The sequence below is a fragment of the Phaenicophaeus curvirostris genome, chromosome 19, assembly GCF_032191515.1.
Source record: "Phaenicophaeus curvirostris isolate KB17595 chromosome 19, BPBGC_Pcur_1.0, whole genome shotgun sequence".
Lineage (NCBI taxonomy): Eukaryota > Metazoa > Chordata > Aves > Cuculiformes > Cuculidae > Phaenicophaeus > Phaenicophaeus curvirostris.
The window spans coordinates 5,812,739-5,840,082 of record NC_091410.1 but is presented as its reverse complement, the minus strand read 5'-3'; the positions used below and the strand labels follow the sequence as shown (position 1 = coordinate 5,840,082).

The 27,344-nt window shown below is 42.0% G+C and overlaps 2 protein-coding genes across 2 annotated transcripts in view; one reads left to right on the top strand and one right to left on the bottom strand.

Annotated features, from left to right (window-relative positions):
* Window positions 1–27,344, bottom strand: part of AANAT (aralkylamine N-acetyltransferase) — a 282,598-nt gene that overhangs the window by 208,153 nt on the left and 47,101 nt on the right. The gene's annotated exons all lie outside the window — the stretch shown is intronic.
* On the top strand, window positions 135–27,158 carry GLP2R (glucagon like peptide 2 receptor). The gene is made up of 13 exons (XM_069872338.1): window positions 135–1,004; window positions 5,404–5,497; window positions 6,502–6,606; window positions 9,198–9,319; window positions 13,148–13,254; window positions 14,452–14,608; window positions 15,541–15,700; window positions 17,048–17,108; window positions 17,562–17,631; window positions 17,938–18,026; window positions 19,850–19,988; window positions 23,428–23,469; window positions 25,591–27,158. The coding sequence occupies exons 1-13, from the start codon at window positions 900–902 to the stop codon at window positions 25,927–25,929; spliced, it is 1,590 nt and encodes a 529-aa protein (XP_069728439.1). The 5' UTR covers window positions 135–899; the 3' UTR covers window positions 25,930–27,158.

Below are 27,344 nucleotides of genomic sequence, written 5' to 3'. Positions count from 1 at the left end.
AGCCCCTGATCCAGTGGGAGGTGTCCCTGCCCATGGCAGGGGTGGAACTGGATGGGCTTTGAGGTCCCTTCCAACCCAACCCATTCCATGATTCTCAAAGCACAATAATTGTAAGATAGATCCTGAAGTTGTTATATTACAAATGGTTTTATGCCCGGAGCCTGTATGGCACATAGTTTATTAATGTGTCCAGGCTTTTCTTTGTAACTAGAAAATCAGCCAGGCTGATACTCATTGGCAATTTCTTCAATCTCACAGCTGAAGTTGTGAATAAAACATGGAATATCACAAGAATTGTAGTAAAACTTCAAGTGCTGGTAACATCATTTTGTGTACATTTAGATTCTCCCCAGTCCTGCGCTTACTGTGCATGTGTGACAAAATATGATCATAAAGGATAAAACCAGCTACTACTGCGCTTTTTCCTAATGGCCAATGATCTCTAGCGATCTTCCCACACAAAGTTTTTTCTGTGTTCTAGGGCATCTTTTCATGGTTTCATGAGGTGTATATAAATACATATATATTTATGGAGCTGGATTGCATTCTTGCAAAACCACTGGCGGAATTCCCATGAAGTTTCAAGGGGACAGGATCAGCCCTTTAATGTTTTAATAGTTTTCTGACTTCTTATTGGCTAAAGGACAAGCTACAGTAAGCAGACTTGCTGTGAAGTTTAGAGTAAATTCTCTCTGCCTTTAATCAGAAAAAAACAAACGTAGTTGGGGTCTAGCAAGTGTAGGCACTTTAGCAGACTTTCTCACTGACTTGTAAGAAGATTCATGAAACAGTTCCAATCATAAAAGAAGAATTTTTTACCTTTTTTTGTCATAGGATAGGGTGATACAGTTGATCAATAGTAGAGGGAAATAGAATTATATCGGGGACAATTGTTTAGAATGGGCATGGTGACGCTTTTTGGTCTCTGTTCCAGCATGGGACTGTGGTCCCGAATATCTCCTGCACCTGCCAGCTCTGTCATGATCTTGTTTCTAGTGAAACAGGTAAGCTACTTCAATAATTAGTAATGGACGGGTTTAAAGTTGATTTTGATCACATAACATTTTAACCTTCCCAGACAGCACAGTTGTTTCAAAAATAGTGCTGACATAAAAACTTATGCTTATTGAAAACTAGTAACGAGAGATGTTGACTGAAAAGCTGTAGCATTATGTATTATAACTCACTCTATATCATTTATTACAATTTTCTTCTATTGTTTGTTCATACAGTGAACAAATTGTGTTTACATCCCTTTATACAGCTTCTTTTCATGCTGATATTGGTTGGTGTTGAATTATATCTATTTTTCAATTTTCCTACCAGATATCAATGCTGTTTATTTTTATTTTCTGCTGTTTCTCCCTGTTCCAAAACCAGTTTTCTTTGTTTCCAGCAATAAGTTTTAGCCTTTTAGACTTGTATGAGGGGTGAGCATTGAACCTCTCATCTGTGAAATTGGTTGTTATTGGTTTCATCCTGCACTGCAGCTTCTTACAGAACACTAGGAAATACGTATGTGATCCCTACTTCTATTTCTTGTAGAGATCTACTAAACTATTCACTTTTTTTTCTAAATGTATTAAAAAATCTGAAAGTTTTTGTCTTTATCTATATTGTATAATTTGGAAGAGGTTTAATGACAGAATAGGTCAGTGTAATTCACTTCAAGGACGTTTTCATGTAAGTTTTTAATCATTATTATTTATTTATTAATATCAACCTCGATTTTAATAGGTTTTTTTACTAAGATGTAGTAGATTGCAATCTATTTGAATAAAATTCATATATAGATTTAGGGTATATGTCTATAAAATAAGTGTACATGAGATTAGGTGTAATGGGTAGGCTTACTTTAAACTGAAAATAATGAGGTATTTTTCTCTTCTCCTCCATTTAGCTGTGTTACCAAACAAGTGGTTTTGAGTGTGTGTGTGTTGTAGAGCTCTTAGCATTTTTATGAAGAAAAAGTTACTAAAAGACACATATTCTGTTTGGCTTTGGTTTTGTTTTTATTTTTTTAAATAGAAAGTATTCTTAAGGCTTTTGTATAATTCAAACCTAGAGCCTCCTTCACATAAATGAACATAGAACTGAAACAACTGTCAGGGTTGAGAGACATCACCTTAAATTAGCAGGACATCTCATTCAAAACACTGATTCCATCTATATTACTTGAAAAACTCCATCTCTTGTGAGGTCTGACCTTCAGAATTAGCCATAGTGGCCAAGCAGCGTTGTACCAAAGACAAATATTACTGATTAATACTGTCTTGTACGTCTTTTCAGCATTCACCCCTTGTATGTACGACCAGAAATTACCCTCCTGTACTGCAACGTTGTCTGCAGGTGGTTCATGCAACTTGATTTCTGCAACTGAATATAAATTCTCAAAAATCCTGACATTCATCCTCCAGCTGTGGCTTCTAGGAGTAAAATGCTGCATTAGGTCTCTTGTGGTGCGTGCTCTTCAGAGGAGTTTGTTTGATCTGTGATCTAAATGGCCCTTATTAACAGATCATCACTTGCTCGTCTCTTTATTTCCAATCATCTGCTCATTTTCTGGTTAATTTAATTTATTTCATATATTCTTTTAGTTATATTTCAAATTTACTTTTGAGGTCAACTGACACTTCTTAATTTTTTGGTTGGATTTTATACAGGCTTGACCTGATTTTTCTTCAGAAAGGCTTATGGAAGAGACCCAAGCATCTCACTGATATTTACATCATTATTGATGAGGTGTTGGTATCTGACTCTGCCCACAGCTTTGCATAGTGACAGTTGCACAAGGAAGTGATGTGAAATGGTCATTTATGCTTAAACTGCTCCTCATCCATATTGAGTGAGCTGTGTGTCAACCTTGCCTCCAAGAATGGAACCCAACAAGCACCTAGGTAGCTGCTGTGAAGTTCTCCTTGTATTTTCTTGGCTGTTTAATTCATTTGTTTATTAGAAAATGAAGTGTTGTCCCTTAAATCAAGCTATGTTTTCTACCAATGCATCATGTCTATGTCCTTGCCTCTCCAAATGAGGTTCGCTGACCCAGAAGTGTCTGAAGAATCTCCTCTGGCTCACAGCATTTTGAGGCCTACAGGAGGGAAATGTCAAGATGCTTTTTATTTTAGAAACATGCATTCCTTTCTCATGGCTGCTGTAAATATTCTCTCCTTATCTTGCAAGCCCATCAGAGGGAGATTAATTATAGACTTTCTACTCCCTGGAATTTAAAGTAGGGTGTCTGGAAGTTAGCTGAGAGACTAACAGCGTACTGAGCAGGCAACATTTTACACAGCAAAAACACGCATGAAAGCGTAGTCTCATGTAACAGCCAGCTAGTATTCTCCCCTGTTCTTGTTTTGAAAGTAAATAAATATGATTTTCTTTATTTTTCTGACAAAGAGAGATTCAAAGATAAGGATACAGGTGAAGTTCACCACCGTACATTGCACTGATTATTTATCTTGGCCCTCGGCACACTTCCAAGCACAGATAAGCTCAGGACAACCACACATGTAAAAGTAGTTTCCAAAAAGGGTTTAGTCCAGATAAAAGGAAATTGAGAAGCATTCTTTGGTATAATCATAGAGTTGTAATATTATGGAATTACAGCCCGTGGTTTGGGTTGGAAGGGACCTTAAAGCCTATCCAATTCCACCCCCTGCCATGGGCAGTGACACCTCCCACTGGATCAGGGGCTCCAAGCCCCATCCAACCTGGCTCTGAATGTTTCCAGGGATGGGGCAGCTGTGACATAAGGACTATTGCTTTTTAGAAAACTTACATTTAGTCTGCTCTCCAGCATTACCCTTTCCCGGCTGCTTTGCTCCTAATGGGGCACTTCTTCAACAGCACAAACCTAACACACCACCAAGCAATTTTGCGTTTAACTCCTCTATTTTTAGCCATTCCTTTCCTCATATTTAATTACCAGCCATGGCCCTCTTAAAGGCCTCTGCAAACAGAGTGTTGTGTGATAAAGATGTGTCAGAAAGACACATATTTAAAAGGACCAAGTTAAACTAAAAGAGTCTTCTCTGGGCAACTGCAGCCCTTTCCATTGATAAGGTGTATGCCATAGATGTCCATCACATCCTAAATGTGTCAGTCTCTCTTTATGAAAACATAATTAAAACCCCTCTATAGCTGGGAATTTGTATTTTTTTTTTTAACAGCAGAGCAGATTTTGTACTAGGAGTATTTTTATCAGTGGAGACAAATCTAATTCTCTCCTCTGTGCTAGCAAATGGTGATCTAGCATTTATCTCAGGGACCTGTCCAGGAAACAAGGACAACCTAAGTGATGCTGATGGACAAGTAAAACTACAAATTGTGGTTTCTAAAAGAGAAAATTAGGATAAGAAAGGTATCTATGGCGCATCTATGGCATCTGTTGGAGGAGATGTGATCTTTGTGCTGGGCAGGACTACTGAATGCACTGGAGAGAAGGTGCTAGTATTTAGAATCATAGGATAACCAGGTTGGAAGAGACCCACCAGATCATCGAGTCCAACCATATAGTTAAATAGTATTGCTTGTTCGTTACTCCTTTATTAATTTTTTTACTTTACTACTCAACCAGGTGTGCTTGGTTATCTTTAAAAGTTCTCTAAAAATAAACAGCCCTCAAAATTATCGTCAATGAGATTCATAAATTAATCTAGAAGAAACATATACATGAGAAGCATTAGGAGACTTGCACAAATTTACTCTAAAAAACTGGAAAGACTGTAAAATTTGTGAAGATAAGCACCGATTTTCAACAGTGATGAATGAAATGCCAACGGTTTTGGTGCACCCTTGGTGTGTCCTGGCAATTAAACAGAATCATAGAATAGTTTGGGTTGGAAGGGACCTTAAAGCCCATCCAGTTGCAGCCCCCCTGCCATGGGCAGGGACACCTCCCACTGGATCAGGCTGCCCAAGCCCCATCCAACCTGGCCTTGAACACCTCCAGGGATGGGGCAGCCGCAACTTGCCTTGGCAACCTCTTCCAGCACCTCACCACCCTCATAGTGAAGAATTTCCTCCTTATGTTTAGTCTAAATCTGCCCCTCTCCAGTTTATACCCATTGTCCTTCGTCCTGTCACTACAAACCTCCGTAAACACTGCCTCCCCAGCTTTCTTGTAGCCCCCTCAGGTACTGGAAGGTCACTATATATCTATGTGGATTTTTAAAAAGGGATTTGACGCAAGTTGAATGGATTTCTGTGGTAATACAGCACCATAGGAATAATTCTGGAGAAGGAAAGATTCTGTCTTTACCTTCCTGCTTACCTACTCCTTCTCCATTCTCCTCTCCTCCACCTCCTCATCAATTTCTTGTAATGGGCAGAAACTTGCCACTAAAAGACCAAAAGGTTCTAACTGGTTTTCCTCACGTGCAGTATTTTCTCTCACAGGCCAAAGGATCTCTGCTAGAAAAAACCACTACTGGATGGAACAAATATAAACAAGAATGCTTGAAAATGCTGCAGGAATCAACTGTAGATACTGGTAAGGCAACAAAGAGCACAATAAAGCAATGTGTTAAGTGATGAATATGCAAATATGGTTTTATTTGCTTTTCAGAAGCATGTGTCTATTTATAAGGTCTAAATGTACAACAATTAGCTATAGAGACATGCAGACATGCACTCATGAAGCTGCTGGTTCTCTTTGTCCTGAAAGGTATCGAGTTCCTTCATGTAAAACAAGATCGTATAGAGAAATGAAACATTGAACAGATGGTGCTGGGCTACCACTTTGGTGTGGTACTGAGTGCTTAGTTAAGAGGTAGCTGCTATCTATTATTGGTAAGAACCACATCCTTCGGATGAAGGAGCCCAGTTTTCACTTCCCTGCTCAGCCAGAAGGAAGTCATACCCATTTTCCTGGATGTTACACTAGCCAGAGGACAACAGAAAATCCAGGAGAAAGAAGATGTCTCCCTTCTCTATACTTTAGAAACTGAGCCACGGCAGACACGAACACAAAACATGTGGGGCGAGGCAGTCTGGGTTCTGTCTAGTCAAGGCAGGAGCTGCTCTCTTCTCACACGTCTGCCCATGCATTTTGTGATACAGGTCGACAAGCTAAGACTCAGAGACCAGGTTGCCCCTATGGGTTGCCAGTATGATAACAAAGCTGAGAGACTCTTACCTCCAATAAAATCCATGTTCTAGGAAGCCTCATCATCCATAGGCATGTGCTTTCTGGTAACAGGACATGAGTACCAAGAGAAGTACAAACTTGCTCCCAGAGTTTTTCTTCTTGTTGTTCTCTCCTCCTTCTCTCAGGTGATTTTGAGCAGCACCCTTATCTCATAAAAAGGTGGGTAAAACCTGCAGCTGTTGTGGAGATCCAGGGAAGAACGGCAGCAGTCACTTCTGCACTCAGCATCGCACAGCAAATGCTCAAAGTTTGTTTGCAGGTTACCTGGAGCAGCATACAAAGGTTTCCATGACTGTTCAGCATCTGAACAGCTTTTTGTATAACCTGTCTTTTGCCTCTCTCCCCAGGAACTCATTGTAATGGGACATTTGATCAATTTGTTTGCTGGCCTTACTCACCCCCAGGAAATGTCTCTGTTCCTTGTCCCTCATATTTGCCTTGGCTGGAGAACGGTAATATGAAAGCGGTAACTTCTCTTTGAGTTTGTGCTGGGAATCCAGCTGAAGATGGTGCTGGTATCTCTTGTCATTGAGTCTTTTGAAGTGTCTGAGGGCTTTCTTGTCTAGCTTCTTTTTGCCTCTTTTCACTTCTTTTCTGAATAGAGGCACAAATTGTCATTGATGTTTGATTTTATTCCCCTTTTCTCCACCTGTGCTTGTTGCAGATCTTTATGGTCTGCTATAAAGCAACATTTCCAGGATCATGTAGCCCTGCTATCAGACCTTTATTGGTAGTAACAGATTTGGGGTTCAGATTCTGAGGTTCAACTTCTGGGATCCCCACTGACCCAAGGCATGAAGGTCTCTCTCAGAACACTGGAAAAGCCAAACAAAGAGCAGTCTGAGCAGTCAGCTCCCCAGTAGGACGTACTGCACCATTAGCAAGTGCTGTGGTGAACTAACAGGCTTTCTAAGCAGTCTTTTCCTGGAGGGAGCGGAGCAGGGGGGATCTTAGGAAGGGAAAAAGAATAAATCTGCAGGGACAAAACTGTCTAAAAGCAAAGAACGTTCCCTTTTTCGCAAAGAAATAACATTCCCACGACCACAGCCTAACATTTCTGAATCCTGCTACGCAGCCTCTTAGCTACATGGCTTTCTTAGCTGCATTTCTAATGCCATTTGGAAGGACCAGTTGTGTCCAAGTCCTTTAGTTAATGAGACTGCTATGAGCTGCTTATATTAGCTTCCTCCAGCCCAACACGAACACAGTTTGTTCTGTACTGGCATCATGTTCTTTTTTGTGCTGCTAAACAGAATGAGACCCAGCCCCTATTTAGTCTCTCAAACAACCCTTTATGCCAACAATTTCAGAAAAATATCAGCTTTTCCTAGAAACGTAAAAGCATCTCCCTTCCTTTCATGTAATAGAGACTCATTTCTTTCTCTTTTTCTAGCTAAATTTCTGAAAAAACAAGATGTAAGACGTTGGACCAGGTTCATAGAATCATAGAATAATGGAATGGGTTGGGTTGGAAAGCCCCAAAACCCATCCAGTCCCACCCCTGCCATGGGCAGGGACACCTCCCGCTGGATTAGGTTGCTCTAAGCCCCATCCAACCTGGTCTTGAACACCTCCAGGGATGGGGAAGCCACCACTGCTCTGGGTTATGATGCTATTGATGGTGTTCACAGTGAAGAACACAGTGGGGCTGCTGTGCTGCAGCATTAGCTGGTGTTCCCATGCATGCCACAGCACCTTAGAAGAGAAGACATTAGAGACAGCCCAGCCACCTGTGAGTCCTGGTGATTTTGTTAAATTGGATCTTGGGTTGCTTGCTGGTCCTATTTTGAAGGCATAGCTGTGTCTGTTCTGGGACACTGATGGCCTTGGACCAGTAGTACTTGGAAGCCTGAAGCCTAAGATAAATTTATTGTGGTTTGTCATCATTGCCAAGCCAGAGAACAGAAAAATTAGGATAGTCTGGAAATGAGATATCCAATCACATTTCATAGATACCTTTAGATTGTTTTCAGTATCCGGTCTCCACAGAGAGCTCCTGCTCCATCACAGCAAATTGTGCTCCTAAAGTAGTTCTCTTAGATCCAGTTGTCCTGAGTCATTCTGCTTGTTACTGCAACCCTTTAACACTTTCTAATTAGAAAATTAAGGGAATATCTCAGGTGTGATTAGAAATAAATGGAAGGCAGCTGGTGAGGATAACACCAAACAACACCAATCAGGGTCCCCATGCCATTCTTGGGAAATTATGGGCAAATTCTCAATTTGTATAAATTAGGAAAATGCAGTAAAAGCTAAGAAAGCTTCCCCAGTTCATGGTACCTGCTGCTTGGGCCCCAAAGCATGTAAATAAAACACCAGCTGCAGTGTTTCAGAGAAAGATTGTTCGCTAATCAAACTGTGCTTTCTCCTACAATTTTGACTGCACAGCCTGGGCAATGTGCTACCCATACTTAAAATCATAGAGCAGTTTAGGTTGGAAGGGACCTTAAAGATCATTCAGTACCAACCCCCCTGCCAAGGGGACATCTCCCATCCAACCTGGCCTTGAACACTTCCAGGGATGGGGCAGTCACATCTTCCCTGAGCAACATCCTCCAGTGCCTCATCACTCTCATTGAGAAGAAATTCTTCCTTATATGCAGTCTAACTCTGCCTCTCTCCAGTTTATACCCATTCCCCTCATCCTATCACCACAAGCCTTTGTGAACAGTCCCTTCCCAGCTCTCTTGTAGCCGCTTCAGGTACTGGAAGGTCAATATAAGGTTTCATTGGAGATGGAACTCAGGAGTTTAATGAGTAAAATGGAATAAAATGATATGTAGGCTTTTCTTTTGGATGTAGGAATTATGTATTTGTTGTAAATACCATGAAATTATGTCTGCTAGATTACTTTCCTACTTTGTTCTACTTAAATACAAAAAATACAATGTCCAAGACAAAAGAAAATTGGGTTTTATTTCCTTTTTTTGAGTGGGGGCCGGGGGTGCTTGTGGCTGTGGTGGAAGGGAGAAATCTTTAAAACCTGTATGAAAAATGAAATCTTTATTTTGACCTTTCAGACTAACCCTCTGTTTACTTTCAGGAAGCGTAGGAAATGTATACAGAGTCTGCTTGGATGATGGGACTTGGCAAACAAGGGAAAACTCCACAGACATTTGGCGTGATAGTTTAGAATGTTCTGAGAAAAATCATTTCAAAAAAAAAGTAAGTATGTTTTATATTACGGTTTAATACTTTAATCTCCTTAATCCCTTCTTGAGTGACTGATAAAATACTTACACTGAATAACTGCAAAAGATGTTCAGATGTCATTTAGATTACCAAAGAGAAACCTGTTCTTTTATTTAGAAGAAGCAAATGAGGAAAGATTACAGAGGGGAATTCCTGCTTTAGAGGCCTCAAATTGTCTGTTCAGAGTCCAGCGCTCACATGTTCTGAAGGTGTCCTAATGAAATTGAAAAAGACTCCGACTGGACAAGCAAATAACTTCAATTCAAAGCATCCCCTGATCTGCCCCAATTCGCTGTTGTCTGCCAAGGCCCAACAGCTTCGTTCCCTGCCCTTCCTGAGCCTTTAATTGGTCCTTTCACATTTGGATGGTCACAGGCTGCAGGATGGATCCCAACACAGGTGCCAACTCTCTCAGTCTAGTCCAGCATGAAGAGGGGCTTTGTCAGTAGAGGAAAACAGCTCTCGCGAGCTGAATAAAAAGCAAAGTAGATATTCTCACCTCGGCAGCACTCAGCTCTTTGTACCACAGAAAAAATGAACACAATTACTGATCTGGTCCGGTTTGTGAAGCTGGCAATCACACCCTGGCTATGTCTGCAGAGAAGCCTGGCTCGTGTCCTCTGGCAGTTTGCAACCCAGCAAGCTTGCTTCCACCACTTAGATTTAAGGTACAGGAGAGTCCAAGACGTGACTGAGAGATCTGATCCCGTTGACTTGCAATTAATGCAGCAGAGATCCAGGCAACAATAACGCATGAAGCTCATCTGGTTTCAGCTTCTTGTAACATGTGCTACCACAGAATTCGGCTGAGCTGATATCAAAATTTAAGTCTCTTAGGTAAGCCCTATTACTGTTGATTATCTTTTACTTTTTAGTGCTTCATTGGGTGAACACTGTTACTGTTTATTAACTAACATTTCTTTATTGAACATCACCAGTTCAGGATCTCCATGTACTACAAAGTTTTCCTAAATTCTTTATATAGCGAGTACATGAAATTCTAAACTTACAGTTTATTTATACAAATATGATAAATATTCATAAGTACTGAGAGTTTTCCAGAGCTTGTTGACTATTCTGGATCACAAACTTGTGGGTGGGAGAAGCATTAATTTATCTTGTGTGACAGCAGACAGTTTCTCCAAAAGCTTTAATCAGCTTTCCTACCGACATGAAATGTGGGTTTGTACCTGTTTGTTTGGATTAGAGGAAAGCCTCGGGATGTGAGGAATAACCCAGAGATAGTGAGACAATATGTGGAATATTTCAAAGTGGATTATTTTGATTTAAGCTAAAGTACAGTTAAGTTTTGTCTGAGCAGTTCTGGTTTTTGAAATTTAGACAGAATGTCCCTCTGATACGAAGGAAGGAATAAATCATTATGTTAAGGGAATGAATTAGCTTAAGCAATAACAAAAATAATAGGAGTCAAATCTTGGCCAGCTTGAGGTTAGAAAGAATAGGAGTTTAACAGGAGTTTAGCTTGTTTTACTACTTCAAACAGGGAACAAATCAAGTATTGAAAGGACAGTTTGGCAGCAGGAACAAAGGGCAGATCTGAGCTCATCAAGAGGACACAGTGAGGAAGGAAATAACATAAAGACCATCGGAGGCTTCTGAAGACACAAAGAAACTGTGATGTTCATACAAAAGTGGGGAATAAACTATGATAATAAGTTCCCAGAAAAACAATGGACGTGTAGCGTGTTTCTGGGAATCTATATGGATGTGTATGTTTAACCAGTATAAAAGTCATACAACCAGTCTCAATACCTGGACAAGTTAAGTGGGTTACCACTGTGTACCCTGAAGCCATTTATTAAAGGAATACCTGCTTAATAATCAAATTGGCATTGATTATTGAGTTTGGCTTTTTCACAGCATGAGATAGCAAGTTTTCTTTAAAAGAGTGTTTCTCAGAAACTGTTCTTTCATTGAAAATGATAAGGTATTGTGTAAAGTCTGATCTGTGCTGAACAGCTGTCTCTTCGGCAATCACCTCTGTTTGGAGTTTTCATCAATCTTAAAGCCCAGGCCAAGCAGAGCTGGAGCCAGCTCCAAATTAACAAGAATTTTGGCTGTTGCAAAGTTTCATAACATTAAAATTAGACCTTAGAATTTCATATAATATGCATAAGATTTCTGGGAAAATCATAGAATCATAGAATAACTAGGTTGGAAGAGACCCACCGGATTGTTGAGTCCAACCATTTCTATCAAACACGAAACCGTGCTCCTTAGCACCTCGTCCACCTGTGCCTTAAACCCCTCCAGGGAAGGTGACTCAACCACCTCCCTGGGCAGCCTGTTCCAGTGTCCAATGACCCTTTCTGTGAAGAATTTTTTCCTAATGTCCAGAAATGTATACATATGCATGTAAGAAGGCAATCTTTTCTGTCCCAGCCTTTGTCTCATTGCATACGATGGATGGAGATTGCTCCTGCATGTTTTGGAAACAAGTTTTGGAGAGTATTATTTACCAGCATTTTGGTATCAATCTGCACACCTTGGAAGAGTCAGCTTGGTTTCATTTCCTTTGGGATTGCAAAATTGTCACAGCCAAGGTGATAACTTAGGCTTTTTCTTAGGTTGGTGCCTGTTTGAATGATCTCATGGAGCAAAGTGACTAATGGTTGTGCTGTGGGAATCCCCTGCACCCACACTGCTCTCCCTGGGCACTTTCACCCTCTCCGAGAGGGTTCCTACCAGCAAGCACAGCTCAGCAGAGCTATCCAGATAGTTCTCATTAGGATGAATTAATTAGAGAGAGCTATTGGCAGGAAGATAGTGCTAAAATCCCTGGTGCTGAGCCATAAGATGACTCATACCAAAACCAGAAACATCACTGAGGAAAAGACACGGGTTCCAAGAAAATCTTTACAGGCCTAATATGGGTTATGGAAGTCATATCCTGGAAGTCATATTTCTATGTCCCCTTTGCATAGAAGCTTTTCTTGAGCTAGAAAAGAAATACGAAGAGATGAGAGGTAGACGTAAGCAGTTACATGGAAAAACTTAGCAAGAAGAAACATTAAATGAAGCTCCTCTGAGTTCCTAGAGGATCCTGGAATGTTTTGGGTTGGAAGGGACCATAAAGGCCCTCCAGTTCCCCTCTGCTCCCATGGGCAGGGACACCTCCCCCTGGATCCAAGCCCCATCCAACCTGGCCTTGAACATCTCCAGGGATGGGGCAGCCACCACTGCTCTGGGCAACCTGTTCCAGCGCCTCTCCACCCACATAATGAAGAATTTCTTCCTAATACCTCATCTAAATCTCCCCTCTTTAAGCATTTGTCATTCAAGGACATTCTAGACATCTGTAGTCTAATTTAAATTTTTTTTTCTTTGAGCTCATGGCAGAAGTCAGTTTATTTCACTAACTCTAGGAAGCCCTGACTTTCAATGCTGTAGAGACACAGCTGATCTCTATCTGTGCTCCCAGGCCACACACAAAGTAATCGCACCTGTGTGTACAGGTTGAGTGAGTTGATCTCTGGAGTTATTAAACCACCAGAATCCCTTGGGTGCATGTAATCACAGCAATGATTAGCTGTGAATGATGTTTGTGTAGGAGCAATTGGGAAATGACACTCTGAGTGCTTTTGAACTTCAAAAGAATCTAAGGCTGTCTGCAAACCTGTTGTGCAATGTTTTCGGGGGGCAGTGCAGGGAGCAGGGATCACAAACCTCCCTTAGCTATCCTGCAACACAGAGAAGTGGGACTCAAAATATTCTGAGCTGTGTTCAGTCTCTGCCCATCTGCCTGTGTTTGTAACAGTTTTTTTTTCTTTTTTTTCCTAGGAAGAAGAACATAAATTACTCACCACATTACAGCTATTGTACACAATAGGATATTATTTTTCTCTCATCTCACTTGTGTTAGCTCTCCTTATACTTTCTTTACTCAGGTTAGTAAAAATTTCCATGCATTTTAAAAGTATACACCCCAGTACATTGTTCTTTTCATGTAAGTGAATTTATTGCTCAGCTCCTGATTTAGAATCATAGAATCACCACGTTGGAAAAGACTTTGGAGATCTTTGACTCCAAGCATACCTATCTGCCACTAAACCGTGTTCTTAAGCACCTTTTAAACACCTCCAGGGATGGTGACTCAACAACCTCCCCAGGCAGCCTCTGCCAGTGCCCAAGAGCCCTTTTGGTGAAATTTTTTTCCTTATGTCCAATCTGAACCTCCCCTGGCACGACTTGAGGCCATTCCCCCTTGTCCTATCACCTGTCACTTGGGAGAAGAGCCCAACACTCACCTCTCTACAACTTCCTTTCAGGTACTTGTAGGCAGTGATAAAGCCTCCCCTCAGCCTCCTCTTCTCCAGGCTAAACACCCCCAGTTCCTTCAGCCACTCTTTGTTCTCCAGCCCCTTCGCCAGCTTCGTTGCTCTTCTCTGGACTCGCTCCAGAGCCTCAACATCCTTCTTGTGGTGAGGGGCCCAGAACTGAACACAGGATTCGAGGAGCGGTCTCACCAGTGCTGAGTCCAGAGGGAGAAGAACCTCCCTGGACCTGCTGGTCACGCTGTTTCTGATCCAAGCCAAGATGCCCTTGGCCTTCTTGGCCACCTGGGCCACTGCTGGCTCCTGTTCAGTCACTGTCAACCAACACCCCCAGGTCCTTCTCCTCCAGGCAGCTTTCCAGCCAGACTTCTCCCAGTCTGTAACACTGCACAGGGTTGTTGTGCCCCAAGTGCAGGACCCAGCATTTGGCCTTGTTAAACCTCATGCCATTGGACTCAGCCCAGCGGCCCAGCCTGTTCAGATCCCTTTGGAGCCTCCCTACCTTCGAGCAGGTCTGGACTACCTCCCAGCCTAGTGTCGTCTACGAAGTTGCCTAGAGTACATTCAATGCCTTCATCCAGGTGATTGATAAAGATATCGAACAGGACTGGATTCAGCACTGAGCCCTGGGGACATCACTTGTGACCGGCCTCCAGTTATTGAAATAACTTGTGTTTTCCTACTAAGCATTGTAAGAGCAATTCCTAAGCAGAATCCCTCAATGGCAACAACATGAATACAACAGTATTTTTTTATTTCTGCCAATTTCATATATGCTGCTGGCTTCATACATTATCTTTTCTCCTACAGAAAACTTCACTGCACAAGAAACTACATCCATATGAATTTATTTGCATCTTTTATCTTGCGTGCTGCAGCAGTTCTTATAAAAGACAGTGTATACTACAATATTTACTCCAAAAGACCAAATGATGAAACGGGATGGATATTATACCTTGGCCCTGAGGTAACTTCTTACTTCATTGCTAATAATAAATATGTTCTGCTAGTATCCGCAACAGTTAGAGTTTTGAAGTTTGCCATAAGGCAGCAAGTTTTGAGGTGTTTGTTGATGTTTGAATGTTGAAATTGTGCTTGGGGCAATCAAGAAAAAAAAATTCTGATTTGATATATTGTAATAGATTGACTTTGTATGAAGTCTTGTATAGAAACAGCAACTTAAGAGATAGTTATATTTAGAAACATCCAATTGAGCAAAACAACTCGCACCTGCAGATTTTAGGAAGAAATCTATGTAACTATTTTATCCTTATGTGACGTATATGTATTTATTCACACTTGGTAAGCACAGTGCAATTGAATGCACACAAATCTTGCATTTATGGCAATTTTATCAAACAATGTATTTGCTATGAAAGAGAAGTAAATAGTTTAAAAGCTTTTCTATATCAGGAAAATGTGCTAATTTTATTACAGTTATTTAGATAATGGAATAACAACAAGTGCTGTGGGTAAATTATACCTGTATCATGTTGCATGAATATGTTTGCCCATAGCAACAAGTAAAATTGCCTGCAAGATGTACATCATAGGGGAGGAAGCTCACATTGCCAGCTCATGTTGAGCTTCTCATCAACCAGCATCCCAAGTCTTCCTCTCTGCTCTCAATCACGTCATCCCCCAGTCTGTATTGAAACTGAGGATTGCCCCGACCCAGGTGTGGGACCTTGCACTTGGCCTTGCTGAACCTCATGATGTTCACACAGCCCCACTTCTCCAGCTTGTCCAGGTCCCTCTGGACCACATCCTGTCCTTCTGGTGTGGCAACTGCACCACTCATCTTGGTGTCATCTGCAAACTTGCTGAGGATGCACTCGATCTCGCTGTCTGTATCATTGATGAAGATCAACAATTATTCCCATTCTCTCACTTCTACAGATTGTAGTCATTTGCAGGACTGCCCAGCTCTTCATGCATTACTTTGTTGGGGCAAATTACTTCTGGCTCTTAGTAGAGGGAATTTACCTACATACATTATTGATAACTGTTGTACTCTCGGAAAGAAGGCTGCTACAGACGTACATTGTGATAGGATGGGGTAAGTACAGAATGATTTCCATGTTCTTGATTCAGTGGTGCTTTTTTTTTCAGTCAGTGGTGAAGAGTTCACACTGAAGAAGTTAAAAATCTGAACTCTTCTTTGTTTTGAAGGCAGTGGTTCTCAATGAAGGTAAACCAGCACCGATGCACTCCTCACAGTTCAGCTTGACCTGCAGATGTAGGAAATGGGTGAATTGTTTCATAAGAGAACAGTAGTGTCACCAAAAATAAGGAATAAAATAGAATCATAGAACTGTAGAATAGTTAGGGTTGGAAGGGACCTAAAAGATCATCTAGTTCCAACCCCCCTGCCATGGACAGGGACTTCCCAGTAGATCAGGCTGCCCAAGGCCCATCCAACCTGGCCTTGAACACCTCCCGGGATGGGGCAGCCACGGCTGAAGCAAATGGCAGCTAAAGATGAAACTATAATCATTACAGTTACAACATTTAGATGTCTGAAGGGAATGTTCGGTTGTTATCCAGGCTGTGGCAAGATCTCTGCCAGTTTACAGTAATTTATGACATTCAGTTTCAGTTGCTCAAAAAGCCGTACTAGTCTCTCTTCGAGAGCATTTTGCTTCTGGACCCTTTCCTGTATTGCCAGACACCGGTTCTCCTCATGACCCAGAATCCCATTCTAGATCCCTTGACCTACATCTCCTTTCCTTTCTGCCACATCCACCAGAAAAACTCCTGCCTGTAACTGGGCTGAGAATCAACATCTACCTCTTGTAGGTCATGTGCCTTTTGCTTGCGGTTGAAGCTTGTGCCTGCACATCTGTGCATCACTGGAGGAGTGTAGTAATCCTTCATTTCAGGGCTTTTTTCAGTCTGCAGCCTCTGATCTCCAGGGAAGGGGCCACAATAGGGGAATGGGGACAATGGATTATCTTTAAAGGATCCAGAAAGGTAAGGCAGGCAAATTAAGCTTTTGTCAGTTGTTTTAATTAACTATACAGAGTTACATGCCTCTGCTGAAAGCACTTAAAGGTTCAGTAAAGGAAAATGTTAACAACTACAGCCTTAGGGTGTCTGTGAGGCCTCAAGTGCCAATTACTTTCAGTTCTCAGGGTCTGGAACATAGAAGATTTGGACAGGTCAGCAATGTGTATAATATATGTACATATCAGTTTGAAAATGTAAGATTTGACTATATGGTGACATTTTATTTTGTATTTGAACTACAAATGGAGAAAGTCAGGATCAGGTTGATTTTTTTTGTACTGTTCTAAATATGAGACTGAAAAGCCTTTGTCTTTGCACCATGCACTACTGTAACACCCCTGTGTTCTGCTTGAACCGTGCTGCAAGCTGGGCTGTAACTCACTCTTCTTCTTTTCAGTCGTTCCTATCCTGTTCGTGGGCCCTTGGGGAATAAGCAGATCAAAACTGGAGAACACAGGGTAGGTTACTAAATCAAATGTGCCTTAGAGCCCTGGCTTTCTGTTTGCTTCATTTTTCTGGAAGCCCTTGACAGTAACTGACACAAGTATCGAGTGCTGGATTGTATTAAGATTATACCGTACCCATTAATACTTGTTACTATTAAATCTTGTTACATTTTCTAGGTTCATTTTAATGCATAGAGTTGTTTTGTGAATCCAAAGACTGTGTTTGCTAGAAGGTTCTGGTTTGCATTCTAGGCAAACTGCTCTTGACACTCTAGTGAAAGACCTTCAGAATAAATACACTTACAGTTGCTGTAAGAATCTTCCTGGTTTTATTCCATTTCTCCTGAGTGCCACTGAAAAAGTTAAATTTTGTCAGCTTCCTTTTGAAATCTGTAGATATATTATAAAAACTTCCTAACTTTTTGCAATGAAAAGAATGTAATTGTGGTTTAAATTATCCTTCAGGTGCTGGGGAACAAATGAACACATGGGAATCTGGTGGATCATCCGAGGACCAATGTTGTTTTCCATTACAGTAAGAACTATTTCCTCTGTTCTTAATATCATGCACAGTGTGATTGTCTTTTGTGACCCTTTCTCCAAGTATAATCCAACACTTGGATTAGAAAAGATGAAAGAGAAAAACTTGTAAATGAAGTTTCTTGCTGTGGGTGGACAGCATAGCTTCCCTTCTGTCTACAAACAACAAACATTTCAGTGACAACCTCTCCAAATGTTACTGTTTTACAAGCATTTAATATCAACTTCTCATTTCTTTAATCACTATATGAGCAGTGCCATGGCATTTATTGTAAGTAATCCCTTTATATTTTCTTTCAAGGTTAACTTTGGCATCTTCTTAAAAATTCTCAGGATGCTGATTTCCAAACTAAAAGCTCAGCAAATGAGCTTTCACGACTACAAATACAGGTATGTAATCAATAACAAAGAAGCCCTAGCCCCCCGCCAGCTCCCTTTTTTTCCTTATCTCAGTTTCGGGGCGTTGCCAGTTTGCCCTTGCAGATTGTACATTTACCTCCCAGCACCAGATGTGATGGATATTTGGAGTATAGTACAGGAAAGCCACCCAGGGACATAGGCTCCACAAAAGTTTTCTTGCCTGAGAAGCAAAGGCAGGTCAGCATCTGCGTGCTGAGGATTGGGGGTGTTTTCTCAAGGTTTTCTGCTCTCAGGTGTCCTTGCTGTCCTCAGCTGTCCTTTGCTGCTGGGACCTGTTTTTCCTTTGAGTGTGACAAAAGGTCCTCAAAAGAAAAGGAGGTGTAGAAGATTTGTGGAACGCTCCTAAGCCACATAAACATTTCTGATCTACATTTTCTTCACAAATGCAGACACTGTTGCCTCAAGAGTATCCCTGGTCATGTTCTTAACGCAACTGAGACCATTATCCTTACTCAGCACTCTTGCAAACCCTGGTGTGGGCTCTCTCGGCCAGTATCTCAATGGCACATAACTGTAAACTCCTAGAGTTAGCCTTTGCACAAACATCTCCCCACCTTGTGGGAACAGCAAGGGCGGACTGCTCTGCCAAGAGCCACGGGTGCCGTGAAAACTGCACTTGAATCAACAGAAAGCTGAGGATTTGTTAACTGCAGTTCACATCCCAGTTTTTTCCAGTTCTTAGAATCTTTAGTCAAAGCATTGTGAAACCCTTTTTGCTACTACAGTCCTGTCTTACTAAGATGAATTATTTTATTGTCTAACAGGACTGGGTAGGAGGAGGGTGGATGGAAATTCCACTTCTAACCTTCTATTAGTATGAATGCTACAGGTTTGGGGAAGAGCAACTGCAAAGGTTCTTCACTGGAAGGGTTCTCAGGTGCTGGCAGAGGCTGCTCAGAGGTGGTTGAGCCACCATCCCTGGAGGGATTTAAAAAGTGGGTGGAGGAGGTGCTCAGAGTTGTGGTTTAATAGTAGACAGGTATGGCTGGATTTGATGATCTCAGAGGTCCAACTAAATGATTCTATGTTTCTATGATTAAATTCCAGTATTAAATCCCTAACAAAAAGCATATTTCCATTTTCCTTCAACATTCAAGGTTCAAATGAGCTCAGCTCGTTCTCCAGGTTGCTACAGGAAGATTGTTGTGATGACTGTCACTGACAGCAGTGCCTGTATTTAACATTGCCTAATGCTTTATGTTATATTCTCTTTTCCACTGCTTATAATTTTGCTAATTTTGACAGATTCAAGTAATTCTTTGCATTGCAATTCTTCCTTAGATGTCACCTTCTTTTGAGACCTCTTCTTTCATCTATGTAAACATGTTTCCAGACTGGTTAAAGAAGGTTCTCTTCCATAAAAATTATTCTAGTTGCATTTTTTAAAATGCACACAACTGCCAACAGAACCACAGAAACTTGCTACACAGCTACACACTGTTTTCAGCAGTGATGGGAAGGTCTAAGCACCCTGTTAATAGATCACTCATATTTAGCTATGTAAATATTATTCTGTTGCCTAGCAGCGTACATCTGATGATAGTGACCTTCCTGTTCAATTTCTTGTCCCTAACTTTTCACCTTAAACCGAATATCTAGGTACAAAAGTACAAAGTCCTGTACAGACTTCTCTGGACCCCAAAATTCACACCTGGGAATTTATCCTCAAAAACCATAAAATTACTGACTTCATTCTAGAGTCAGAATATTGATGGAACATTTCTAGAACCATTTCTCTGTGACTGGATTCTTGATTTTGGAAAAATATTGTAATAAAATGTTTTCTTTTTAAGATTGGCGAGGTCTACACTTGTGCTGATTCCTTTGCTGGGGATCCATGAATTCGTTTTTACCTTCATTACTGATGAACAGGTGCAAGGACTTTCAAGACATATAAGACTTTTCGTTCAGCTGACGATGAGCTCATTTCATGTAAGTACTGTTTTGTGAGTTTTAGGAGTCATAGATCCATTTATATATGTTGCTCACCTAGAGATACCACAGATACAGTATTCTTATTGAATATTACACTCCAACCTACAATGCCTCTAAATACATTTTATGGCGACAAGATAAATTCACAAACTGATTATTTGAAATAGGGTGGTCCGTTAGACCAAAAGAGGGGTCTGATGTCTTCAGAAAGTGTCCTGTGTTCTCTGGTAATGGGTGACAGCTCATCACAGTCCCCTGTTCTGAAAACAGGATATAAGTGACCTATTTAAAGTATGTGTTTTGCTTAAGTTAACTCCTAAAAATCACCAGACACCTTTTTTTTTCCCCTCATCCAAAGTCTGGGTTCTATTTCCCTAAAGGATGTGTTCATTCACCACATCTAAAAAGTAATGCTATGACCTCCTATACATATACTCACAAGAAGTTCTGTACTCATAAGGAAATTTCTAGAGCTAAAAGGAAATTGGTCAGAGCCCTCACATGGACAGAACAGAAAAATGGACCAGCATCTGCAGGTGGAAAAGTTTCTCGCCTATACAGCCAGCAGAGTGGTTTAGAGACGTTTGTGCACCTGACTCCCTTTCAGCTGCGTTGCTTAGGTAGGCAGGAACTCAAGGTAGCCAAGGAATGAGAGTGTGGCTCAGGCAGTTGTGCGTCCTCGTGTCTTGGCCACTAGCATGAAGGTGTGAGGAGGCTGCACTTCAGTACAGTGCTCAGTGCTAAATGGTCCAGGGAGCTGTAACTCAAACTAATGGGTAGATTCTCAAGTAGCTTTATGCACAAGTACACGTGTTTCACTGTAACCATTTACTTTCCAGTTTACAAAGGCTAAGAATCACAGAAAGGTTTGAGTTAGAAGAGGCCTTAAAGGTCATCTAATTCCTACCCCCTGCCATGGGCAGGGTCACCTCCCGCTGGGTCAGGCTGCTCAAAGCCCCATCCAACCTGGCCTTGAACACCTCCAGGGATGGGGCAGCCACAGCTTCCCTGGGCAAATATCAGTCGTTCTGCAGGCACATAGCACTGCTGCCTGCTTCAGTCCACGTTCTACAGCGTTGCTGAGCAGTGACTATTTCAGGTAGTACTCCCATTAAACTACTTGCTTAGCAAAGTTGTCCTTTGCCTTTATCTTCCTGCCTTGACCTTCAGGGAGAGACAGTCTAGCAGTTTCCAGGACTACTCTCTTTGATGAGGTGCCCAACGGTATCTCTGGTTAAAAGTCCTTGCTAACTCAAAACTTGAACACGTGGCTCCCCTCCTTCACAGGCTGCAAATGAAGTCATCAAAGCATTATTGTGCTTTCCCCACAATTTATGGTGAACCTCATTTTTAACCGATCTATGCACCAGCGCTCTGGGGGGTGTGTGCACCAGTGCTTTGGGTTTACGCTCTAATGAAAAATATCCACCACAGCTCAAGGGGAAAGATGTCCAGCCAGGCAGAAAGAAGTTCATGCAAAGCCATCACCCTGATGGGGGCCTGATGACATGGTGTTGAAGTACAAGTAGACATATCCTTACTTGGAGAGGCTGCAGTGACTGGATGTTATTTTAAGAAACACAGAATCATTTTAAGTGAAAATTTTATTTACTGGCTTGTACAAAGGAATCTAATACAGCAGATAGCTTACTCATCTCTGCTAGAAAACACAAATGGCATTCCTTTTAGAGAAACACGCACGCGCTCGGCTGCATGGCACGCTTTAGAAGCAAAACTTCTTTTTTCAAAATGCCCGAAGATCTTAAAAAATGTTTATTGCAGGTTCTCTTCTTTAGCTACAGCATTATTTGTGAAGGGATTAGAAAAAAAAAAAAAAAGCACATAAACTGTACACAATTACATTTGTTTAGTCTGTAAATCTTCTCAGTAGTTTTTAAAAGCAGTTGAACTGTTTTGTTAAAGAAAAACAATTACCTCTGGGATCTCAGCTGGGGTTTTAACTCAAACATTTTCAAGAAGTACAAAATTAAATTGTAAATACAAGTAGATATGATGCTGCTTTGCTTTAGAAAGTGGATCAATCTAACCTTTTTGGCTCCCTGGTGTATGTGAAATGTTAGCCACAGCAAAAATTGCTCATTTCTGGCACTTAAAACTCAGTTATTTAATGAGTTCCAACCCCCTACCATGGGCAGAGACACCTCCCACTGGATCAGGGGCTCCAACCCCATCCAACCTGGCCTTGAACCCCTCCAGGGATGGGGCAGCCACCACTGCTCTGGGCAACCTGGGCCAGGGCCTCTCTACCCTCACAGGAAAAAACTAAGATCTCATCTTGATCTCCCCTCCTTCAGCTGAAAACTATTCCACTCATCCTGTCCCTGCACTCCCTGATCCAGAGCCCCTCCCCAGCTTTCCTGAAGCCATTTTTAGTACTGGAAGCTGCTCTAAGGTCTCCTCAGAGTCTTCTCTTCTCCAGGCTGAACAACCCCAACTCTCCCAGCCTGTCCTTGGATTATCTTTGTGGCCTCCTCTGGACTCACTCCAATATATTTATATTTCTCCTTTGCTGAGGACTCCAGAACTGAAGGCAGGTCTCCAGCTGAGGTCTCTCCTGATGTGTTTAGACATTGCAAAAGAAGCACATTTCCTGAAGCAATGATAATAAATCTGCATATCTATGCCAGGCTGAGGCAGGCATGTAAGTGGATTTGAACAGAGATCCAATACAGAGAGGAGGAAAATGGAAAGAGTAATTTGGGTTTGGTTCAAAAAAAGTTTTATCTCTAGCATTTCATTTTTTTAAAGGTGTTTATTTAAGTAAATTTCAAAAATGAAAATTCAAAATAGCCAGAACAATATGTCTGAGCCTCAAACTAGCACTAATCACTGAAAAATGTAAAAGTTGTGGCATATGTGAAAGATTTTCCAAGTATGAAGTTCTTAGTATTGCAATAAAAAATGAATATGAGGAAGCATTATAGAAATCAAAGTACAAAACGAACATCAAACATGAATAATCAGCTGAATTTTCTACCTTCTGGTATGATTTTACAATGATTTATTTCACTGATTTTTTTTTAAAAAGCACCCAAACTAGTGCCCTCTCACTACTCACATTTGCAAATTCAAACCCACACCTGGATAGCTATGAGACCCCAAGCTGCATTTTTTTGTTTGTTTTACCATGTTTTGAAGTAGCAGCAGTCATGGTGTAACAGCAGCAGTTTGAGAAAAAAAATATAGCGAAATGAAGAGAGCCCAGAAGATCAGACTGAGTTGTGACTGTCTGTTCTTCAGCATTTGCAACAAATGTGCCCTGCGTTCACTAAGACACCATCTGAAAACAAGTTAATGAGTACTTCAGTCCTGAAGTTGTTTATACTTAGGACTTCAACGATAATATAATCTTTAAATAAAACTTCAGATGCTTCCTGTGCACTCTAACTTTTTTCTCTTACTTTTTCTCTTACAGGGTTTTTTTGTGGCAGTTTTATATTGCTTTGCTAATGGAGAGGTAAGAGACGATGCCATGAGAAAGGTTTTTAGTTGATTAGTAAAGTATATTAATGACATATAGAAGGATAAACACACTCTGCTTATTTGAGAGCATAGGTACGGTACGTTCTTTTGAACTGGTATAGTTCTGCATGAAGAGAACAGCAAGACCTCTCGTAGGTCTGGGATTCCAGTGCAAAGTATTTCCATTGAAGCGCGTGGAGGTACAGATACCCTGGGGTGGCTGAAATACCAGGTGAGGCTTATGGTCAGCTGCATAAACCACCTTTCTAAACTGCCTCTCTGTTTACCCCTAAGGTCCATGTGAAGTGACCAGATTTGGGGGGTTTTAATATCTTAGACAGCGAGATGTTGAAAAAAATAAATGGTATGCATGCACTGCTCAGGACAGTCCTAAACTTGATGCGAAGGGATTCCTGGTGCAGCAGTTGTCTCCTGCCATGCCTCAGGGGACAGCTGGGTGTTCACTTTTGCCCCATTCCAGGATTTAGTCAGATCAGCGATGGCTCTTATGCAAGGAGATGACAGCAGAGAAAGCTAAACTCCTCCCCAACGTAGGGTGAAGGCTGAGTTCAGACCAGATTGCTCAGGGTTTTGTCCAGCTGACAGCTGAACTCATTCCCAAGGACAGAGGTTCCACCAGCTGGATCCAGTGGGAGGTGTCCCTGCCCACGGGTTGGAACTGTATGGGCTTTAAGGTCCCTTCCAACCCAAACCATTCCATGATTCTATGATCTACTGGCCCTGCTCAAGGGCTTTGCCTCAAGCTCCGCCAGGGGAGATTTAGGCTGGACATTAGGAAAAAATTCTTTACAGAAAGGGTCATTGGGCACTGGAACAGGCTGCCCAGGGTTGTGGTTGATTCACCTTCCCTGGAGGTGTTTAAGGCACGGGTGGATGAGGTGCTGAGGGACATGGTTTAGTGTTTGATAGGAACGGTTGGACTCGATGATCCGGTGGGTCTCTTCCAACCTGGTTATTCTGTGATTCTGTGATTCTGTGCTCCTGTCCATACAACCCAGTTCCCCCATCACTGTCACAGCTCCACGCCGTCTTTGCCTTATCGCACTGACTTGCCACAGACCACCTCAGAAGCTGATGCTATGTAGGCTATGGAATTAATCTGACATGATTTTAACTGTTTTCTTAGTTGAATCTCTCTGTCTGTACTTCCTTTGTCTGCGGTCTGGCTGCAGACCTGCATTACTCACACTAAATGGATGCGTGCGCAGCAACAGCAGCACTTAGGAGCCTGGCACAGCCAGCTGGCACGGCACACGCTACACCACACGCTACACCGACACAGGCACATCAGTTCAGACACCTTCTTAAAGGTGCCCGTGAAACAGAGGAGGGGCTTTATACAAAAGGTTGGCCATATGTTCCTAATACTTAACAAGGAAACCTGGAGCAATATTGGAACTACTTAAATAAAAGAGCTGGCACTTGTGTGCAATGCAGGAGTACTTGCCTGTCAAGGGTTCGGAACTGCTAGCATCTCTTATCAGCAGTTAACTTGCTCTTTTGGCTTTCCACCTCCCCCTGCAGCCTAGCTGTCAGGCCAAAGGGTGTGTTGGTTGGAGCAAGAGGGTATCCCTGCTCCGCTGTGGGGCCTGGAGCCTGCCCTCCATCTGCAGCTCTGGCTCAGGTGATGCAGGCAGCGGGACACTCAGTGCTGAGGGTTTAAGGCAGGCTGCCAGATAAAAAGCTTTAGCAAAACAAATTAGATAAGATATCCAAGCACAGCACTCTGGCAAAGCCGCACAGTCCTCGTTTCCACAGCCCTTGGGCTTTCCTTCTCCTCACTTCATCAGGCTGTAAACACAAAAGTCAGCTGAGCTCTCCCACATGCATTCACCGGGATCAGAGGGCACCAGGGATTCGGGGGCTAGGAAAAACTTCCCTAAGATAGAATGAAGAGGGCATTCTCTTAAGATTAACTTAGCAAACGAGTTTGTTTCCACCCTACAAGGACCTCGCCAGGTATGAGGCGCACCCCAAAGGGGCCAGAAGCTCAGCACTTCCACATTCTCTTTCATTTCACAGCAGTACCTGAGTCAGCGGGCTGCAGGGGTTTAAAGGACATCACCACGGACAGACTGTTTTCTTCTCCCCCCAGGTGAAAGCGGAGCTCCAGAAGCAGTGGTCACGCTTCCTGCTGGCAGATCCCTTTGGCTGCAAACACTGCTTTCTTGGGGAAAACATAAAATACCTCAGGAAATGTTCGCAGAAAAGAAAAAAACAGCACCTGGGCAGCAAACGCCACTTGTGTCTGGAGGCAAGTGAGCCCTGGGGCGTGCAGCTCCAGCAGGTGCTGGTGAAGCAGAGGACAGATCCGAGCCCACAGCCGGGCTCTGCTCTCCAGTCTCGTCCACAGGCAAGTATGTCAGACAGCAGTGAAGGAGAGTTCACCACTGGAGAGACAACCGAGGAAGTATTCGAAGAAAGCGAGATTTAGAAAGCTCTCCACTAGGACAGCACCTTCCAACAGCTGCAGGATTTGGAAAGATCTTGTCTTACCTCCAGCCTGTGCAGATCTCTGCCATGTGCAAGGAAGAAGCAGTTAATATCCCAATTGTCCCAGTTTTCTTAATCTGAGAATAATGTTGATCTGGATGTTGCTAAACTGTGTGACTGGGATAGAAGAGCTTTGCTGTGTCAGAAAATGCTTTGATTTGAGCAGTATGGAAGATAACTGATGCTGAAAGACATGTACCCAGGGGAGCAGGATGGACTCTGGAAATTAGTAGGCTCTGGACACAAACATTGTGTCCCACTAACTTCATCCATACATAGAGAAGTTGTTTGTTTTTCTTTTTCATAGGTATGTTTCATGTTTCATAGATGTATGGTTGAGTGCCCAGCCCTGGAGGTACTTAAAAGATGGGTAGATGAGGTGCTCAGGGCTATGGTTCAGTAGTGGACAGGTACGGTTGGACTCAATGATCTCAAAGGTCTTTTCCAACCAAGTGATTCTATGATCCTATGTGTTCCATAAATAAAGATACACGTGTAGAATTCTTTTCTCTCCACAGACAGGAGTCATCATTTCAGGCCAAACCAGACACATTTTGTAGAAGGGAAGAAACAAACATTTGCTTGCACTTTTAAGCATCTTCACTTAAAGTTTAATGCTGAAAATGTCATTATGAAATGAAAGACCAAAACATTTTCTTTGAAAAGTGCCCAAATGAAATGTTTTGATACATTTTTCATTTGCTTCTTTTTGTTTTCACTATTTATTTGGCACAAGCCACCCATCTGCAGGTTTGTCCCTCCTGTGGCCTAAAGACCAAAATAGATAAGAGGAGAGTGCTGGTACCTCCTTCCTCCCAGGGGAGCCAAAATGACACGAGATTGTAATGGCACCAAAAGAATATTGTGAAATCCTTTCCTAGCATTCAACAAGAATCAAGATGAAATTTTAGTTGTCACATACTGCTTACTCACAGACCTATGAAAGTCAATTAAGTTTGTTAATATTCTATGAGCTGGTTTCCAGACTTGCAAACATGAGCCAATGGGCATACTGAAAGGGAAAAAGAGGAAGGCAGCAGAAAGAAAAGCAGACAATATTTAGCTATGACATAAAGGTATCCCCCAGACACACGTGTATAACTAGCTAGCCTGCAGCGAGTTACACAGCATTGGTTATCACAGAATCACAGAATGGTCTGGGTTGGAAGGGACCATAAAGGTCATCCAGTCCAACCCCTGCAGTGAGCAGGGACATCAACTTCATCAGGTTGCTCAGAGCCCCCTGACCTTGAGTGTTTCCAGGGATGGGGCATCCAGCACCTCTCTGGGCAACCTGGGCCAGGGTTTCGCCACCTTCAGTGTAAAAAATGTTTTCCTAATATCTAGTCTAAACCT

Bases quoted from the DNA above. Each gene is read 5' to 3' on its own strand.
- GLP2R (XM_069872338.1), top strand. From the start codon at position 900: ATGGGCATGGTGACGCTTTTTGGTCTCTGTTCCAGCATGGGACTGTGG. The intron at 5,498-6,501 runs GTAAGGCAACAA...CTCTCTCCCCAG, and splicing joins GGAATCAACTGTAGATACTG to GAACTCATTGTAATGGGACA. The intron at 17,632-17,937 runs GTAAGAACTATT...TTTTCTTTCAAG, and splicing joins CAATGTTGTTTTCCATTACA to GTTAACTTTGGCATCTTCTT.